The 17461-nt window shown below is 39.5% G+C and overlaps 1 protein-coding gene across 2 annotated transcripts in view; it reads right to left on the bottom strand.

The window, feature by feature from the left end:
• Positions 1–17461, bottom strand: part of anos1b (anosmin 1b) — a 46006-nt gene that overhangs the window by 6523 nt on the left and 22022 nt on the right. Inside the window, exons 3-10 of one of the 2 annotated variants that reach the window (XM_017717845.1) lie at positions 15450–15512; positions 13340–13544; positions 12532–12716; positions 10487–10616; positions 6076–6278; positions 3685–3823; positions 2178–2333; positions 1341–1435 (exon numbers count right to left, since the gene is read on the bottom strand). In XM_017717845.1, coding sequence (XP_017573334.1) covers positions 1341–1435; positions 2178–2333; positions 3685–3823; positions 6076–6278; positions 10487–10616; positions 12532–12716; positions 13340–13544; positions 15450–15512 — 1176 coding nt within the window. Of the gene's footprint in view, positions 1–1340; positions 1436–2177; positions 2334–3684; positions 3824–6075; positions 6279–10486; positions 10617–12531; positions 12717–13339; positions 13548–15449; positions 15513–17461 lie in introns of both variants that reach the window. The other variant, XM_017717844.2, reaches the window with a different exon arrangement.

Genomic DNA, 17461 nt, shown 5'->3' with positions numbered 1-17461 from the left:
CACAGCAACCCCAAAGCTGAAAGCAAATGCAATATAAAAACTGGGCAACGCAGTGCATTTCTTCTTTTACAACCCTGTTTCCCAAAAAGTTGGGATGCTGTGCAAAATGTGTATAAAAACAGGATGCAATAATATGCAAATCAGTTAAAACCTACGTTTAATTGAAAATGGTACAAAAACAACACATCAAATGCTGAAACTGAGAATTTTTTTTTTTCGAAAAATATATACCCATCTTGAATCTATCAGCAAATGCTTCAAAAAAGTTGGTACATGGGCAACAAAACACTGGTGAAGTTGTGTAATGCTACAATAGCACCTGCTATAAAGTATAAAAACAGCATCCCAGAGTATTTGAAAAGATGAGTAATTCACCACACCAGGCAAATAGTGCCACAATTCAAGAATAACATAAAGCAAAGAACTTGTGGATTCCATCATCTACAGTACATAATACCAATAAAAGATTCAGAGAATCGGGAGAAATCTCTGTATGCAAGGGACAAGGTTGAAAACTAACACTGGCTGGTTGAGATCTTTGGAAATCATGGACGGCATGTCCTCCAGGCTAAAGAGGAAAGGAACCATCTAGCTCATTAATAGCTGCACAGTTCAATCTGTGAAGGTATGGGGGGCATTAGTGCACATGGCATGGGTGACTGCAAGTGAAGGCACCATTAATGCTGAACATTATATATAGGTTTTAAAGCAACATATGCTGCCATCCAGATGATGTCTTTTTCAAGAAAGGCCTTGATTATTTCAGCAGGACAATGCCAAACCACATTCTTCATGCACTACAACAGCATAGCTGTGTATTAAAAGAGTCCAGGGGCTTAACTGGCTTGTCTGCAGTGCAGATTTATCACCCACAAAAACATTTGGTGCAGTATGAAACGAAAAATGCAACAAAGGAGACCCCGAACTGTTGAGCAGCGGAAATCCTATAACAGGCAAAAACAGAAAATCATTTCTCTTTCAAAACTACTGCAATTGGTCTACTCAGTTCCCAAATACTTATAGTGTGTTGCTAAAAGAAAAGGTGATACAACACAGCGGTAAACGTCTCTGTCCCAACTTTTTTGAAATGTGTTACTGGCAACAAATTTAAAATGGGCTTTTATTTTTTCCAAAAGCAATAACATTTCTCAGTTTCAAAATTTGATATGCATTTTTTAATCAAATATAGTTTAATAGAGTTTAACTGGTTTGCAAATCATTGCATTCTGTTTTTATTTTACACCTCATCCCAACGTTTGTGGAAATGGTTTTATCCAAATGAGTTTTACTCACTCCTTTTCTCGCACTGACAACAAAAGATTGGAAATGGTTAGACCTACCTGTACAGTAGCCTTCTTCTCTCTCTTGGTCACATTGTTGGCACATACCTCTGGATACCAGCTTAAAATGTATGAGGAGGAACCCCTCTGGTTTTCTGCATAGGAAAACATATAAACACAGTTTATTAGGTCTGGGGTGCTTGTCTGTGCCCTGGCTGATTTTTCAAAGGCTGTGTATATCTGAGCACATTTTAAGGGACAGGCTGCCTCCCCTTCCTGTTCTGTGTCCAAGCAGCATTACATCTTTCATCAAACTCATTTCCCACAGTACATCAGGTTGTCTGAAGCCCAGAGAGTCATCTCCCTACATCTGCTTTTCATTTTGCAGCCATATTGATATTATTAAATCTGCCTTCATCCATCTCTTTGCCTCTCTTTCCAAGAGATAACGGTAAATCAGCACCCCCTGTTTATAATGCCTTGTGGTTTCAGCACAATCCTCCCTTTGAAGAGCATCATGTCACCAAAAGTTATTTTTGGAACATGATTACTAAGCAAACTCAAAGTAATCTGCTGGAGAAGGTATAGAGAGGGCACCCCAGCGAGAGTGTCTATTTATGTAGGATGGATGAAATTCATCATAAGACTTGTGTCTTTGTAATGCTCTTCAATAAAACATTTGTCACTCTGATGCTTTTCCTTGGCTCTGACTGGTTCAAGGACACAGGAGGATCTGCTGTGAAATTTAAAGGGGTGTCTTACACGCAGATATGCTTTGTATAATCAGTGTGAAAAAATGTAGGCAATTTAAAATTCAATTTAACACAGTCGTCGCCCAACAGAAAACTCCCCATGAGGCCTTGATTTATGTGTTCCCCAACAATGTGGCTCACTTGCCTGGGAGTCGACTCTTCCAGAACACCTTGACCTGCAGCTGATTGTCATAGTAGTGGGGGGCTGCTGCCTCTAGGCGCAGGATGCCAGGAGTAGAGTGGGAGATGGGCAGCTCATTGGAGAATTCCCGAGAGAGTGGCCCGTGGCCAGGTGAGGAGCCTGCCATGAGAGGAGGAGATTTGCATTCAGAGTGGAATTCATTTTAGTCATGACCCTTCCAAGGCCTACCATGATCAGTTGGCTCAGTGGAGCTTCTCAGTAGGGGTGAAAGAAAAAAAACTTTTTGAAAACAGAAACAGATGCAGAGCCTAACAAATATGAAAATGCTTGTGAAAAAGCATGTTGAAAAAAGTGAATATGACATTGAATCTACACATTAATAAGACTAAAAGACTGATGCATTTCTCAAGAGGGTACATGCAGAAGTTGGTCATTTCCACAAAGCCAGCTGCATAAATTGCACCCCATTAAGTACAGGTTAGTAGCCTGCCTACATTTATGGAGAAGAACATTTTATAATACAAGCAATGTTTTAGAGGCCTTGTGAGGGACCAAAGAATGCTGATTAAATTGGAGGGAAAAATTATATGACATAAAAATGAGTATTGAAAAAATGAGTATCAAAAAATTATATGACATATAAAAATGAGTACAAGGGAACAGAAATAATTGGGGTGCAAGGCAAACATAAATGCATGTTTCAGTTTTAAAAAATGGAATAGATCTCTGCATTACTTAGTCCACCAGTTATGCATTCTAGAATGAATAACTGATGCCAAAGCAGGGCTTGGAGGTCTCCACTACACACTTATGCTTCTTTGCTGTGTGTCTGGAATTAGTTTTGCCAAAATTAGTGGAAGATTTACAAAGCGTAATTAAAAACAGAAAACAACAACACGGGGAGAGAAACTCCCCTTTTCCTTTTCTCAAAAAGGCCAGATCTTTCTTCTGGTGAGGGACAAGTGAGGTGAACCAAAGCCCTGGTGGGGTGATTCAATCAAGACATCCACCATAAGCCTCCCTTTAGTGACCCACAATTCAACTGGACTCAGATAAGAAGTGATCCAAAGCACTAATGCAAGCCAGGAATCTGCTACTTGAAGGAGAAGTTAACTCTTTTCATCCATGGAAAAATGGCCTGGCTCAGTTTAGGTGCCAAAGAGCAAACCCCTGTTAGAAGACATCTTTTCTGATATAACAGTCATTTTGCCAGCAAAGACTTTCAGTGTTTTTAATGGCACGGATGTTGCAAGATTATCAATGACAACACTGATTAATAGCTAAAGGTGGGAGAGAAGAACAAAGACTTTAAAAAGAGCAAACATTTAAAACCTGACAGCTGTCCTGCTGAATTTATATTTTGGCATCAAACATAATATAAGGCACTGGCTCAAAACATTAAAATAATTTATTAGAATATATGAAAGATTTCCAAAAGCTCTAGTGCTAAAATATGCTCAAGCAAACAGATGCAGAAACACATGTCCCTTAATCGAAGGATAGCCCTTACCAGTGGAGGCAGCAGTGATGAAGGAGAGTTGTGCACGGCCACTCTTTAAACGCTTCTGCCCCCAGAAAGAAATGGCCTGAATCTGCACCGTGTAGCGTGTGTGAGGCTGGAGTCCCCCCAGCTCCATCTCAGTCAGAGTCTGTGGGACATGACAAAGAACACATGTCCAACTACAACAGCAAAATGCCCCGGTAGGAATGAGATCTAACATTTCTTTGGTACAGGCCCATTGTTATTAAGAGGTAACTAGACAAACACATCACAGTATGGACTGAAATATATTTTGATGCTTGGAGTCAAATCAAACTGTAGGCCCACTGTGTTCATGCTGGTTTCTGAGTTCTTGGTAAGTCATATTACCTTTGCTCATTTTATGATGATTGACAGGATATTTAAACAACAGTCTAAGCACACCTTATATCCTTGCACCAGTAGACCAAACAGAGTAGTCAGCAGGATAGCCGCTGATTTTTCCAATGAAGGTAACAGTGCATCAGCATTCGCAACATTAATAGGGAATAATGAGGTTCAATATGCCAATGCTCCTCTAGATAGCCAAAACATGTGTTTCACAAGCATGTGTGTGAATGAGCCCAGAGGAATGCACATGTGCAAAGCCCTCCTATGTCACCATGGGGCCACATGTTATGACTTTCAGGCCATGAACGCTTCTTTGCCTTAAGAGCCAATAGGAAATTGAGTTTCTGGTTGGCCAAAACAGAGCAAGGTGAGCTCTGTGTTGGTAGAAATGTCCCTTTTATGCTGGCATGATGTTAGATTAGTGTGTGTTACTATCATGGTTCAAGGTTAGAATAGGAGTAGGGGTGCTACATCAGCTTTAGAAGCTTAGTTCTCATTGCATTTACAACATATATTCCCTCCACCCTTTCTCATTTCTTTCTCAGTAAGTCTACACATCCACTTATTCATCCACAGTCCAAACCAAAATATATGTTTTCAATGCTTCCCTTTATATGGGGTACAAAAAAAAAACCCTCAACTTAACCTCCAGTAAATATTCCAGGTTAATACTTTGGGCTCCAACACAAACATTTTCATAGTGTGCCTCTTAACAAGTGGCCTAACATTCTGTAACTCCTGCCTGGCTGTTGTAAACATTTGTAGAAATGTGCTCTTGCTGATGAGGTCAGGGAAAGTTTTATCTATAAAATAAAGAGTGGGGAAATTTTTCAGCTGCTGCTCTTTGGTGTGGGAATGTAGTTGGAGCCCTTGTAAAAATTCCTAACAATCTCATGCTGGAAGACCCGACTGCCATCTCCATCAGGGAGACAGAATAAAAATTGTTATGAGATTCTAAGGGGATGCAAGTCGTCTTTCAGATCACCATTGAAAGCTAGCACAGATTTGGCTCTCTTCATTCAGAGCCTCTCTGGTCTTGAATCACATAAAAATATTCCACCATCACTTTCTCTTCTTCTGTTAACTCAATCTTTCATACAAATGAGCAAGAACATAAGGGCTTGATATTTGCACCAGACAAATAAGGTCATCATGTTAAATGATGCATTCTTTTGAGCTCCTTTCAAGCTCATATGACAAAGATGTAAGGTTGTGGTACATTTTGTTTTAACTACACTGTGTTTTTTGGATTAAAATATTTCTTAATAACTCTAGGTTCAGAATGATGCTTGTGTCTTTACAGCTTTCAATAACCCTCAAACACTTAAAAGAAATGAACGGTTTTTCAAATTTGTCTCTGAAATAGCTCTTCTTTATAGGCTACTGTTCGGTAAAATGGATGGCTTTCTCAGACCATGAAGTTATTGCATTGTAAAAACAAATTACCTAATCAAAACCATTTGAGAGTTGTGGCTTTAAGGAGAGCACTTAGGTTACAGTAAAATACGATGATCACAAGACCAGATGGCGTCTTTGTTCCATGGGCATTGTGGAGAAATAAATACACTGGCTTGCACTTTATTAGAATGCAGGTGGTGCACTGGAGTCCAACACCTGCAAGACAATGGTGGCCAAAAGTAGAGCAGGACTGACTTGTGAAACTCAATTCTTAAGCACTGATCTAGATTTAGAACCTCCACTGCATGAATGGGACACAAGTGTAGAATAGCAAAAGTGTATACTCCCCTGTGTGCGCAGACGACAGATGTCTTAAGTGAAGGATACAAACAGATAACTCATAAACTTCAACAACTAGGAAAGCTGAGGACCTCATAGGACCTTTCTGAGCTTTTGGCACCACTTTAGGTGCTCGTTTTTATGAAATGGATTTTCCTCCCACAAAATATATTCGACGTAACCCCCTGCAGTTAAGGTGAGACAGAAAAATATTTGCAGTATTTGGAGCCAGAGCTAGTGCATTGGTTGGCTTCTAAGGGAGATGAGATATGAGCTGCACTGGGGAAGTCTTACCCCGTCTGTGACCCGACCGCTCTCCTTCCAGTTTGGGCCGTCTGCTGCCGCTCCACGTGCACTCCAGGTCACCTTGTAATGGTGGACCACAAGGTCACCCTCACCAGGAGGGTCCCAGCGGAGCAGCACGCTCACCCTCCCATCAGCATGCACCGTCTGATTTTCAGCCCTAGTATTTTGTGGAGTCTCGGGGGGGGATGGGTCTGCAACAGGAAGAAAGGAAGACACTTTTTTCAGAATGTTGTTTTTCATCAGGTTTGTTAGCGCTCTCCTGACGTGACCTGCTGCCATGATGAATGAAAAGCATGCGACCCAGCGGAGGTGAGAAGGATACAAATCGACAGCTCATGGAAGGTAACAGCATGGCATAATAGCCAGTGTAAGAGGTGAATTAACATCACAGGGGACAGAAAATTATTATTATAATTAAAATTACATAGTATCATCTGACTGCTGTATTCACTTTTAGATACCTTTATTTTCATATCAGGCCGAAAGAGCTCCACAGGTTATAAACAGGAATTTAATTATCATCATTATATGATGATATATTATTATAATATATATGATGATGTATTACATCATAGAAGTATCATTATAATTGATACTAGATGATACTAGGCAGAAACAACACTGCAGCAGGAAATTTTAATTTACTACTACCACTAGCAGAGCAGTGTGGAGCACAGCAAAATACATTTTGTTTTCTATTATATAATTTTCTAGTATTTGAACTCGGGACTGAGAGTTTTTATCTAGTTGTAAGTCACCAAATAGTCATAGTTTGGTAAATAAATGCAAGTACAATTAATTCAAGCTTTCCAACCTAAATATATACACCGATCAAGCATAACATTATGTCCTTGTCGCTCTGTTCATTACCCATTTTATCAGCTCCACTTACTATACAGGTGCACTTTGTAGTTCTACTATTGCAGATTGTAGTTCATCTGTTTCTCTGCATACTTCATTAGCCATCTTTTACTGTGTTCTTCAGTGGTCAGGACCCCCATGGACCCTCACAGAACAAGTAACACTGACGTGGTGGTGGCGTGTTAGTGTTTGTTGTGCTGGTCTGAGTGGATCAGACACAGCAGTGCTGCTGGAGATTTTAAACACCTCAGTGTCCCTGCTGGACTGAGAATAGTCCACCAACCAAAAATATCCAGCCAACAGCATCACCACTAATGAAGGACTAGAGGATGATTAGCTCATACTGTAGAGCAAGAGATGAGCTACTGTCTCTGGTTTTACATCTACAGGATGGACCCACAATGCAAGTGGGTCTAATAGAGTGGACAGTGAGTGGACACAGTGTTTAAAAACTCCAGCAGCACTGCTGTGTCTGATCCACTCAGATCAGCACAACACACACTACCACACCATCACCACACCAGTGTTACTGCAGTGCTGATAAAATGGACAATAAGTATAGAAACAAGGAGGTGGTCATAATGTTATACCTGATCAGTGTAAATATATGTATTTATAAATGTGTAATTAAATATATATATATTAAACTAAATATGACTAGTGAAAAGAGCCTGTGGAAGAAGGTGGAAGAGCTAATATCAGAATGATAACATTTAAAATATTTTATTTACTTGAGACCTTTTCTTGATAAATCTGTGCATAAAAATTAAATGCTTCAAATTCATATGGGAAGACATAGGCTATTTTTATGAATTAATAATCCTTTGTGAGGAGGCTGTAGCTTAGCTAGCTATGTTACAGGCATCAAAAGGGTGATTAAAACAATATAGATGTGAATTTGATGAATGATATATCTATTTGACTGCAGTCAAAATTCACAGATGACGTTGCTATAGGAATACAAAAATATGACCAAAAGCATGTTCTAATTGACCCTGTTTAACTACCTTAAAAGTTCATGCTACATTTTAGCCCACTGTGCCCTGCTCTCCTCTACAGCATCCTTTATACAACAGTCTTTACAGTTCTATACAACAAAAGACATACAACATATAGTCATATATATTTTTCACAAGCCTGTAAGAAACCTGTAAGAAAATTAGAGAGTTACTGAGTGCGGCATTTTCACAACCTCCATGTCTTTCTGTCCTTCTGTTATTCAGCTTTAGTGGATTTGGGCCACATCGGGATTGTTTTCAAATGCCTGCACCGACAATCAGTAGCCCATGTGTACAAGTGTTTGCCGTGGTTGAGTCTTAGGTGGGACAAATATGTGATGAATGGAAATTCAGTCTTTTGGTGCTGGGTGGAGTGGGCTAGCCTTCCTCAACACTACAATACTAAGCCAGTGGTATAGAAGTCATGTTACTCTGAAAGTAGATATAGACACAACAGCCTCAATCTGCTCCTCGTTTTAACACACATCTCACCCCATCACAATATTTTGGAAAGTTGCTAGGCTTACAGCATGGAAGTAACAACAGTATTACTCTATTGTCATTGACTTAGTCCAGACCAAACTGTAAGCTTGAAACCTCCCCTAAGTATGATGTAATGTTCAGCTTTTGACATGAAAATAAGTAAGAAAAGGCTTTTAATTGCCTTGACTAATTATCAGTTACTCTAGCCCTCTAGCTTTGAGTAAAAATATGAGCATTTGACTGCTACTACTTAAGCACTGCCAGAAAACAAATAACTCAACAACAAGCTTCAGGGGTCTAGTGTTTCAAAAAAATTTATCTTGGAGGGCATTCAATCTGATTTAACTTCCAAAGGGCATGGAACAAAGTTTGGCTTTGATGTGCTATATCAGCTACTGTAAACGCAGAAAGGCCAGCCCGCCTTCAACTGTTACAGCAGTGCGGCTTAAGGGTGGGCTTCTGAGCGTCCCATGTTTGCTCTCCTGGTCCTGCTGCACTCAGCCACGCTCAGCATCCTTATGAAAACAAAGGTTTCATTTCATGCTGGGAGGCGACCCCCAAACAACACACAAGGCCCCATGGCCTGCTTTAAGGTCACAAGCCAAAAACTGTCGCTCAGATTTTTCCTCACCGAGTCACATAGCCTCAAAGGGAGAACCTTTCATCTCTGAGTTTCCTTGAGCAATGGCAGCTACACACATGACTTATGACCTTTAGCATTCTTCATGCACCCCACACCCCCCACCACTCATATGTCCCATGGCAATTTGATGAATGTTGCATGTTTTGTGACCCCAAGGGAGATGGAAAGAAAGCCATATGGTGGAAATGCTCCATGTTTTTTTCAACGTTCTCTTGAATTAACTGTCAATGCCTGCGGGTTCTGTCGCTAACAGTGACAATAATTTAAGTGTGTCATGTGTTAATATCAATCTTTGCTGCAAGCTGAAGGGAACAGCTTCTTACAACGTAACAGCAAGATTACGGAGCAGTGCTGTGCACAGTTTCAGAAAAGGACAGAAATGACCGTCAAAACCCGCAATAAAAATGGCCAAAGGCATCAACAAGGATGAGAAATACTTTTGACACTCTTTTTTTCCAATCTTATGCTTGTTCCAAGTGCTGGTAATTTTAACAATAAAAAGGGATTTGATTCCAGTCATTACTGGCGATGGACTTGGTGTTACATCACTCTGCGAGTAATGATATTTCATACTCTCTGACAGCCTTGCTTTTTAAAAGTGCCAAAAGCACCCCTGTGGCCTAAGATGACCTTCAGAAACGCAGTTAGGCCAGAATGTATAAGATAAATGAAGTAAAACAAACACTGGCAATAAAAACAGTTAGGTGCTCTTTCAAAACCCCCCCAAGGGGCAACACCTGATACTGAGGACTCTCAGTCTTCTCTCCTGTTTGTTTGTTTGCAGCATCCATGGAAACGTTTATTACAGAGCATTTCACCATTTACATGAAAACATGTTTAATATCTGACATGATGATGACGAACAAAGTACTTAACATGAAAGATGGGGTGCATGAGAGTTTATTGGGGCACAATCTCAAAGTTGTTATGATGCACAGGCTGTGGATTCCTTTGGTTTGAGGAAGACCATTTCTACGAAGGTAGCATGTTCTGCGTTGCCAAACTGCTGTGTTTTCCAGTTCCCTGTTTAAGTGTTTGCTTGTGCGTCTATAACTGTTCTCACCCTAAAACAAACTTCTCTTATGTTCATGAGAACCAGGATCATTTATCTTCACCAAAACATCAGTACATTAGGGATGTGCAATATGGTGCTTTGCTGCACACTATCTGCATTTCCACCAATGAGGTATTAAAATCTCTAATCCTTACGCATGGTTAGTTTTAAAGAACCCTGACCCACTGCATATTTCAATAAAAAACAAAAGGCTTCCAATTGATACAGCTGTCTAAGTTCTTGCTTGATTGTGAAATGCCTTCATGCTATTATGAAGTTATGTTTTTAACATCTCATCAAGTCCTACAGTAAATGCAAAACAACTTTACCAGGAATTATTTGAACAAGGCAGCATTTTACCTCGTGTAGAGAAGAAGTGCTTGCTGGGAGTGGTGAAGCCACGGGTGCCCTGACTGTTGACTGCACTGACCCGAAACTGGTACCACCTGTGGGGCCGTACGTCCTTGAGCACGGCACGTTCTTCCATGGTCTGCAAGAGGGAGAGAGGTCACAGTAGATTTAATTAAGGCAAATCGGTTGAAAGAGCGTTATCATTGCTGCTTACTGATAAGAGCTTCCAATGACAGGTTGATCTCCTGCAGGGGTATCTCTTTATACAGCCTGTTGAAAAGCACTATTTAAAATGTTCCCACCCATTTGCAAACAGTTCTTACTGGGAGAAAATGGAGCTGACAATGGGCTTTTTGTTTTGTCTCTTGGTCATTTAATTTGAAATTCAAGGCCTCAAATAGGAACTGCTGAAATCAGTGGACTAGTTCAGAATCTGCTAGAGAGCATCCACTAAAGTATACAGCCACTGTTACATTTTATGGTCGTTTTGGGGTCTGACTCATGTTGGCATGTTGGATTTGAATCAATGGGTATGAATTTACAGTGCAGAAATTGGGTTTGAGGGTATTTATGCCCATGTCAGGGGAAATGTGTAAACTTTTTGTTTTACATAACCCTATTTAATGGGACACTTGGTTGTTTCTTATTTCTTGCCACCATGGAGTGACTGTCTCATGCACAAGAGAGCTAACAAAAGGTCCAGAGTTAATTCTAGCTTTCAAAGCTCAAGAAGCAAGGGCATCATGAGACATGAACAATTATATCTCATATAAAAATATCTCATACAATCATGTCTAGGATCTTATGCACCCCAGTGCAAAAACAATTGATGCCCTTTTCTTTCTCAGCTCCACCTTTCACCCCTTTTTTATCCATTTTGCAAAGTTCTGAACACAAAGCTCAATGCAGTAGGCAGGCTAACTAGTTAAGGTAGCTAGCCAGTTAGTTGTATTATGCATCTCTAAATTTAATATGGTTTATTATACAACATATGTAGTGTATTTGCTTTAAAAAGACTACAGTGTTTTTTTAGATATATTAATGGATGTGGCTGCACTGTGCTCTAGTTCATATTTTGCGCTAACATTAGTGACAAAATGACAAGTTAAACTCCCTGTCAGAGAACTTTACGCTCGATGGCCAGTCTGAGTCTGGAGGGGACCAATAAAAAAAAAAAGTAAGCGGTCAGTTGCCATGGGCCCCAATGGAAGTGCTCATCCTGCATCCCCTATAGTTACACCACTGGCAGCAAGGTTATAGAGGGTTCTTACCTCAGGGCCAGGTAAAAGTTTGCTACAACTCACGTTTAAAAAATCATATGGATGTATGACATGAAGATTAACCATTTACAGCATATAAACCTAAAACAACAAAACGTGTGTAATTTTTCATTTGCTTACAGACTGCACTACATACATTTTAGTAGAAAACGTTTGGAAGGTGCTGTGACGTTCCTTAATTGCTCCAGAACTAAAGCCTCACCTACCAGTAATACCGTCACTGTTTGTTGTAAGCTGGTTTAAAGGTGTTGAATTACACATGGCTCCATTACTGAAACACAAAACTACACTGGTTTTACATATTGCTAGCTTGTCTTTTCAAATGTAAGCTGACATTTAGAAGAGACCTAGACTTAATGGCCAGAATATATGGTTTCAAGGAGAGAAACCATATATTCTTGCAGTCAAGTGCTTTGAACAAGAGCTGCTATGTAAGGTTGCTTGATGGGGTCTCGGTGTAAAGTTCTGGCAGTCTGGCAGCTGACCAGATTTGCAGCACTGGAGGTTTTACAGGCCTAACTGTTTTGCATTATAGATAATAGAGTTCATAATAATGGACCACTTAAGCATGCAATTACTCTCTTTATGCCATCCATGGCTAAAATAGACTATTTACAAATTTTCCATTAACATAGCTGTAAACTCTGTTCATGCATACAGAGAGCACTTGAATAGTGTCTCAGCAGGATAAAAGTGCAGCTTTCATACTGATTCAGACTGAAAGGATTGTATCTTTTAGGAAACTTGAACATGAATAGCGTGTTGCGCACTTACCATCAGAACAGTGTGCCAGGTAGAAGCATCATCTTCACTGGGATGAATACCATAGTTCCATCTCCTCTGCAGAATATACAGGACTGGCTCAATGGAGACATTAAACTTGGACATCCATGCAACTTCCAGCTGTCCATGCTGGTCCTCTAGAAAGGTCATGTCTTTCCTTGGCTTCAGAGGGACACCTATAAAACAACAAGTGGGAAACAAGTATCAGGCACAGAAAAAAACTTTACTGTCCTTTTCTGCACAGTAAAAACGTTTGGCAAGCAAAAGTGATGGTAAATCCTATTAATTCAGTAATCTTTCAGCACATTCTAAAGGCAACAGCCAAGATTAAAATATATATTGCAGAAGAATGTAGGGTGGTATGCCCTGGGTTTTAAACCATCAACTCTCAATCTCAGCTACTTACAGCTCAGTGAACACGTTTCAAAAACACTGGAATGAGAGACTGGAAACATGAAGTAATGCATCTAAATGAATGGCTGTCACAATCATTCAAATATAGTTGATTACTTGATAACTAAAAATAACTTTTTATTAATAAAATTAATCAAAATGTACTTTTGTGAGGAACTGTCAGTGATTACTTTGATAATTCAGACATCCATTCACATGCATATTATATGTACACACACACACACACACACATACATACATACATGTATAGCATTTTAATGGCAATTTAAGTGTCTTTCTAAAGGCCAGGTTTATCTTTTTCAATTACTAATGAGTAGATATACTTAAGCTATAAATTAATTTATTCCTGCACTGGTGAACTCCACTTTTAGATGGTCTATCATACCTTTGAAAAGGTTGGTAGGGGCTTGACATGTGTGGCCACAGCCATTGGAGCAGCATTTTTTGGAGCCAGAACATTCCCGGTCAGAGCTGCAGCTTTCTACACAGGCTGCTGCGAAGCCTGAGGCTCGCTGAGGAGCAGGGCAGTCGCCCTGCTTCTGCGTCTGCACCGACAGCAGGAATTCAGCACTAGTCAGGCACTCATGGTGCTTCTTTCAAGAGATATGGGGAGAGAGAGAGAGAGAGAGAGAGAGTAAGAGAGAGAGAGACAGAGAGAGAGAGCAGGAGATACAGTGGTTAGGAGCAGCCACCCACCCACGCTCCCTGGTTGAGCCGCAGCAGACAGTGTTTCTATGTAAGACAGAGCCGTGGTGTTAGCTTGTAATGTCTTGCACGCTCCTGCCCATGCTGGCACTGCATCGCTTCAAGTCTGAAACAAACTCGGCAATCACTCAGCTCTGGTTCTCAAGACACATCTGGTTGCAGGGTTCCTGGCCGAGGCCCTCTGGAAACTGTTCATTTACAGAACATCTCCAAGAATTACTTAACTCAACACTTCTCTAGGTTGATGCAGGGCACATGTTGCTTCCATTCGATGAATCACAAAGTTGGGGAAACAACAAAGGGCTTCACTGCTTGTTTCTAAATACTGAGCGACTGAAACTTGCACCATGGTACTTATTATCCAATGAGCTTAATATACTGCAGCTATAGCAAAGTTTAGAACTTTGCAGGGATATTGACTATTGAATTTGAAACACAATTTGAGCAGTTATAATATTTTCTGTGAAGAACAAAGGTTTGAATGTGTATATTGGACTTATCTAACACACTTCAATTACATTCTTTTCTGTCTTGGGGAACAGCATTTTCTTCTCTCAATACCTCACTGTATCAACATGATCAAAGGACAGTGTAATCATATTTGAAAAAGATGGTAATATGAGAGTGATTCAAATTTCTGTCATCCACACACACACACACACACACTCATACATACACCAATCACGCATAAAATTATGAGCTCCTCCTTGTTTCTATGATCACTGTCCATTTTATCAGCTCCACTTACTATATAGGAGCACTTTATAGTTCTACAATTACAGACTGTAGTCCATCTGTTTCTCTTATACTTTGTTAGCCCCCTTTTACCCTGTTCTTCAGTGTTCAGGACCCCCATGAACCCTCAGTAACACTGACATGGTGGTGTGTTTGTTGTGCTGATCTGAGTGGATCAGACACAGCAGTGCTGCTGGAGCTTTTAAACACCTCAGTGTCACTGATGGACTGAGAATAGACCACCAACCAAAAATATCCAGCCCACAGCGTCCTGTGACCACTAATGAAGCAGGTACTATTTGGGCAGTGGATCATTCTCAGCACTGCTCAAGGGACACTTCATCAGTTTTAAATGCATCATGGAACGTGTGCTTATTACCTTACTTAAGTGTTTGCCAGGATTATTTTGAGTATCAGTTAGAAAACCTCATTGTTACTGCTGGTTGTTATTATGTTCTTGATGGATAAATATTTGCTTGTTGGAAATAAATTAAAATGTAATTCTACAATCTTAAAAATAAAGGTTCCAAATAGTGTTCTTTGTAGCAGAACCACATTTAGTTCCATAATAGACCACTCAACAGATGGACCATTTAATAGACTGATAAGCAGTTCAAGGGAAATCCTTCAAGTAGTGTAAAACCTTTACACTATGTGGTGGTGGTTCCTGAAACTTTATATTATGTAAAATGTTTTTAGAGGGCTCTTGAGTAGTGCAACCACTCAGCTATTCCATAGCCCAAGCACATTCAGCACTTACCCTCCTGGCTTTCATACAATATCAAGCTTCAAAAAAATCTAAGAATTCTACACAACTTGGACAAAATGTCCAAGCCCAGAACCATTAAGGATTCTTTACAGTTAAGCGTATACTGATCTCCAAAGAGGAGATAAATACATGTCTAACAACACAGTGCTTGGCTCTGTTTGCTACTGTGTCATCTCACATTTGCTGAAGCTTGATGACAGGCACACTCTCTAGTTATTCTTTTCATTGTCCCAGGTTACCTAAACACACTGGCGATCTGAAATAGATTTTGTCTAGAAAGACTTACCTCACAGAACTTATGAGACAGGGCTCTTCTTGTTTCCCAGAATTCCTTGCATGGTTGTAGGCACTGCAGACAAATAAATAAACAAACCTGAGGATGGCACATAACCTTTAAAAAATGCCACAGCCTTGACTTATGAAGACAAAGAATGTTTTGTGCTTAACAGGCCAGACAAATTTGCATCACCAAACAGGGAGCCCTCTGTTACAGTAGTGGATTTTTTATTAGATTTCTTGACTATGCACCAATGTACAATATTTTAAGAATTACTCAACTTCAAAAATCATAACCACTTCAATTCAGGCTTCTTTCTCTTTTTTATACAGCACCATGAACATAAAGCAAATATGGCAAAAATATCATGTACACAGTGCTGTTCAAATGTTGCAAGCACCTAAGGAAATTATGAAAAGCTCTTTTTTCAGCAGTAAGCATTTATTTGCTCAGAAAAACACTTGTATTAAAACACTAATATTAGCATGAATACAAATAACATTAATACAAAAATTAGCTATTTTATGTGCATAAGTTTGTTCATTTAACCATTTACAAACCTTATCTTGAAGAATGGAAGCCCAACAATATTTGTTGTTATTATAAAAAATCTAGTTTGGCTTATCAATTATCAAATATTTTGTAAATTATTTCAGTTTTTTTTTTTCATTTTAGCTCACATGATATTGATCACATTTTTGGGAAAAAGCTAATTTTGTTATTTTTTTACTGGAATAACATTTGTTGTAATGTTATATGGTGTTTCTACAAGAAAAAGTTTGGTTCTGTTTGCTAAGGACTCTTATAGTAGAGGGCAGGACTAGAAATCACCTGGGGGAAAAATGTGTATGAGCAGACAGTGAGATGCATGAGAGATGTGAACTAAGTCAGAGAGCTTGCTGTTTTGCCTATGTACGGCATGGCTGTGGCTGAAGACAAAAGGAAAATAAAGCACCATGACTTGTGTGAAAGCTGTGTCTCTTGTAATAGCAGTAAATACTACACGATTCAATTAAAAAATTCTTCAAATTAAAAAAAGAAAAAATCCCATTTGAAAAACTGTTGCGATGCTGTGCAAAATGTAAATAAAAATGAATGCAATGATGTGCAAATCATATTGAAACTCTATATTTATTGAAAACATAACTGAATTTTTTTTTTAATTTTTAATTTGATGCCAACAACACATTTCAAAAAACTTGGGACAGGGGCAACAAAAGACTAATAACGTTATGTAGTGCCAAAATAAATAAATAAATAAACTGGTGCAACATCTCAAAACTAATTAGGATAACTGGCTAAAGGTCAGTACCATGACTGGGTATAAAAAGTGTATCCCAAAGAGTCTGAGTCTTTCAGAAGTTAAGATGGGGAGGAGTTCATTAGTCTGTAAAAGATGTTGCAGGCAAATGATTCAGAGAATCTGAAGAAATTTCTGTATGCAAGAGACAAGGCCAAAAACCAGTATTGGATGGCTGTGATCTTTGGGCCCTCATGCAACACTGTATTAAAAGCAGAGGCAATTATACAGTAAAAATCACCACATAGGATCAGTAAGACTCCTGAGAACCACTGCATGTGAACACAGTTTGGCACTGCATCCACAAATGCAAGTTAAACCTCTACCATGCAAAGAAGAAATCATATATAAACACATGGACTGAGGTGAAGTGGAAAAGTGTACTGTGTCTGATCGAAAATTTAAAAAATTGACGCCACGAATTGACGAAATCATTGACGCTACATCCTCCAGGGTAAAGAAGAGTGGGACCATCATGCTTCCAGCATCCATAATGGTATGGGGTGCATTAGTTCACATGGCAAGGGTTATATGCACATCTGTGAAAGCACCATTAATGCAGAATAATATGCACAGGTTTTAGAGCAACGTATGCTGCCATCCAGATGACGTCTTTTTAAGGCAGAGCCTTGTTTATTATTTCACCAAGACAGCGTCAATCTACATTCTGCATGTGATACAGGAACATGGCTCCACAGCAAAAGAGTCCAGGTGCTAAACT

The sequence above is a fragment of the Pygocentrus nattereri genome, chromosome 15 (genome assembly GCF_015220715.1).
Source record: "Pygocentrus nattereri isolate fPygNat1 chromosome 15, fPygNat1.pri, whole genome shotgun sequence".
In the NCBI taxonomy this organism is placed as follows: Eukaryota; Metazoa; Chordata; class Actinopteri; order Characiformes; family Serrasalmidae; genus Pygocentrus; species Pygocentrus nattereri.
The sequence above is the reverse complement of the archived record's forward strand: the minus strand, read 5'-3'. Positions and strand labels throughout refer to the sequence as shown.